General features: G+C 40.6%; 1 protein-coding gene across 1 annotated transcript in view; it reads right to left on the minus strand.

Annotated features, from left to right (window-relative positions):
• Positions 1 to 38: 38 nt before the first annotated feature.
• LOC101850669 overlaps positions 39 to 2,250 on the minus strand; it is a gene marked incomplete in the record, with an annotated part of 10,368 nt that continues 8,156 nt past the window's right edge. Inside the window, 2 exon segments of the mRNA XM_013087142.2 lie at positions 39 to 235; positions 1,576 to 1,721. Coding sequence (XP_012942596.1) covers positions 39 to 235; positions 1,576 to 1,721 — 343 coding nt within the window.

A 2,250-nucleotide genomic window follows, 5' to 3' on the forward strand; every position in this document is an offset into this window, starting at 1 on the left:
CCTTCACTCCCCCTCCCCCTCCATACACACTCCCCCACTCACCGACTCAACCCCATGTTACAATAGTGAGTAGTCTCCGCACAGATCTCTATCTCGTCAGCGCAGGTGCTGGAGAAGATCCTGTTGGTCAGTTGCAGTTTCAGATAGTTCCGTGACGTCTTGATGTCCGGCTCTTCGGACGTATCAATGACCACCTCCATCCACAGGTAGGCATCCTGGATGTTGCTCAAAGGATCTGCCAGAGAAAGAGGCAGTTACATAATATTCAACAGTCCATTACGTATTGATAGAAATGTATACGAATAACATCACTTATTGAATTAATAGAATGGTATCAATGACACAACACAACTCATTGAATTAATAGAAATGTATCAATGGCACAACTTAAAGAATTCATGCATGTAGAAATGTATACGAATAACACAACTTAATGAATGAAAAGAAACGTATCAATGACACGACACAACTTAATGAATTAATACATTTACAAATGTATCAATGTCACAACACAACTTAAGGAATTAATATATTTACAAATGTATCAATGACACGACACAACTTAAGGAATTAATACATTTACAAATGTACAAATGACACAACAAAACTTATTGCATTGATAGAACTATATTTATCAATAACACAAAGACACAAAGAGACTCGAGCCCCTGAACCTGCGACCTTACGATTGCGAGTCCGCCAGACTATCTAGCACCACTTGTAATATTTCACGAACGACTTCAATTCGCGAATGCCTGCACAAACCGCGAAAATTACAAGTTCAAATCGTGTCCGAAAGAAAAAACAACAGAAACAAACTCTGTATGCAGTAATCTACTGATAGAAATCTCTCTCTCTTGCCCTTTTTAACTCCCAGTGGAGCACAGGCTATCAACAACATTACTCCAGCGAAGCCTGTCCTGAGCATCCTTTTCCTCCATCTTCCAGAACAGGCGGTCATGTTGTTTTTGCTGTTGATGTTTTTGTAGCTGCTTTTTGTTTTACCGGAAAGGGCTGCTAACCCTTTGCCCAACCGGCCTTAGTCGCCTTCTACGACATGCGCGGTACGGATACAATGGTCCTATTCTTTGCTTCCCTATCTCTTGGACAGGGCCCCGAGAACCACACGGGTGGACTGATAGAAACAGTACAACGTTATTTCTTTACCTTAGAATTACACTTTTCTATCTGACATTTTTAGCCGTTTTGAGTTATTAACGCATGAGGTCAGACATTAAATTATGTTCTATCTCTATCAAAACCGTACTATTATTTTTTTGAGTCGTTTATCAAGATATTCAAAGAATTGTATCTTGATAAACGACTCCAAATAATATTACGGTTTTGATTGATAGAGATAGAACATTCAAAGAATTGTATTGTGTCGATGTGCTTCTCTTTACTCAAACAAAGAAAGAATTGTGTTAAAAAAGCTTGACATGTTGGGAAACTCACATTCATTACGTCGAATTTGTCAAAACTTGGCACTGAACAACTAGAACTTTGCCATTCTAAGGTAGCGGCATACTGACAGAAATTATTATGTATTAATAGCACAAAGTTCTAAGGACATACCAGAAGTTCTCAGGCAGAACCACTTGTCACTCTCCTCCGCGTGTCGGAGCACGACGAATGTGTAGGGCCCCTGTGTCCAGTGTGTTACACAGTGTGCTCTGTGCTCCGCCTGCTCCGGTAAGCCTTTGGGCACACACTCTTTTTTCCTGGGGTGTGGAGGGGACACGTTCAGGTTATACGGTGTTGTTGTTGTTGTTGTTGTTGTTGTTGTTGTTGTTGATGATGTTGTTGTTATTGCTGCTGTTGTTGTTGTTGTTGTTGTTATTGTTACTGTTTTTTCCTCTAGTTTTTTTGTTGTTGCTACTGCTGCTGTATCTGATGTTGTTGCTGTTGTTGTTGTTGCCGTTGTTGTTGCTGTTGTTGTTATTGCTGCTGTTGTTGTTGTTGTTGTTGTTGTTGTTGTTGCTGCTGTTGCCACTCTTCTCGTTTTCCTTGATGTTGCTACCATTGTTGTGATGATGATTCTATTTACTTTTGTACCTACGTGCTGGTGAGGAGGGGGAGACAGAGCGAGAGAGAGAGAGAGAGAGAGAGAGAGAGAGAGAGAGAGAGAGAGAGAGAGAGAGAGAGAGAGAGAGAGAGAGAGAGAGAGAGAGAAAACAGGGACAGAGAGACAGAAATACGGGGTGTTTTCAGTGGAATCTCTTCTCTATTTCTATTTTGTTACAAATATTT

The sequence above is a fragment of the Aplysia californica genome, unplaced genomic scaffold (assembly GCF_000002075.1).
Source record: "Aplysia californica isolate F4 #8 unplaced genomic scaffold, AplCal3.0 scaffold00551, whole genome shotgun sequence".
In the NCBI taxonomy this organism is placed as follows: domain Eukaryota; kingdom Metazoa; phylum Mollusca; class Gastropoda; order Aplysiida; family Aplysiidae; genus Aplysia; species Aplysia californica.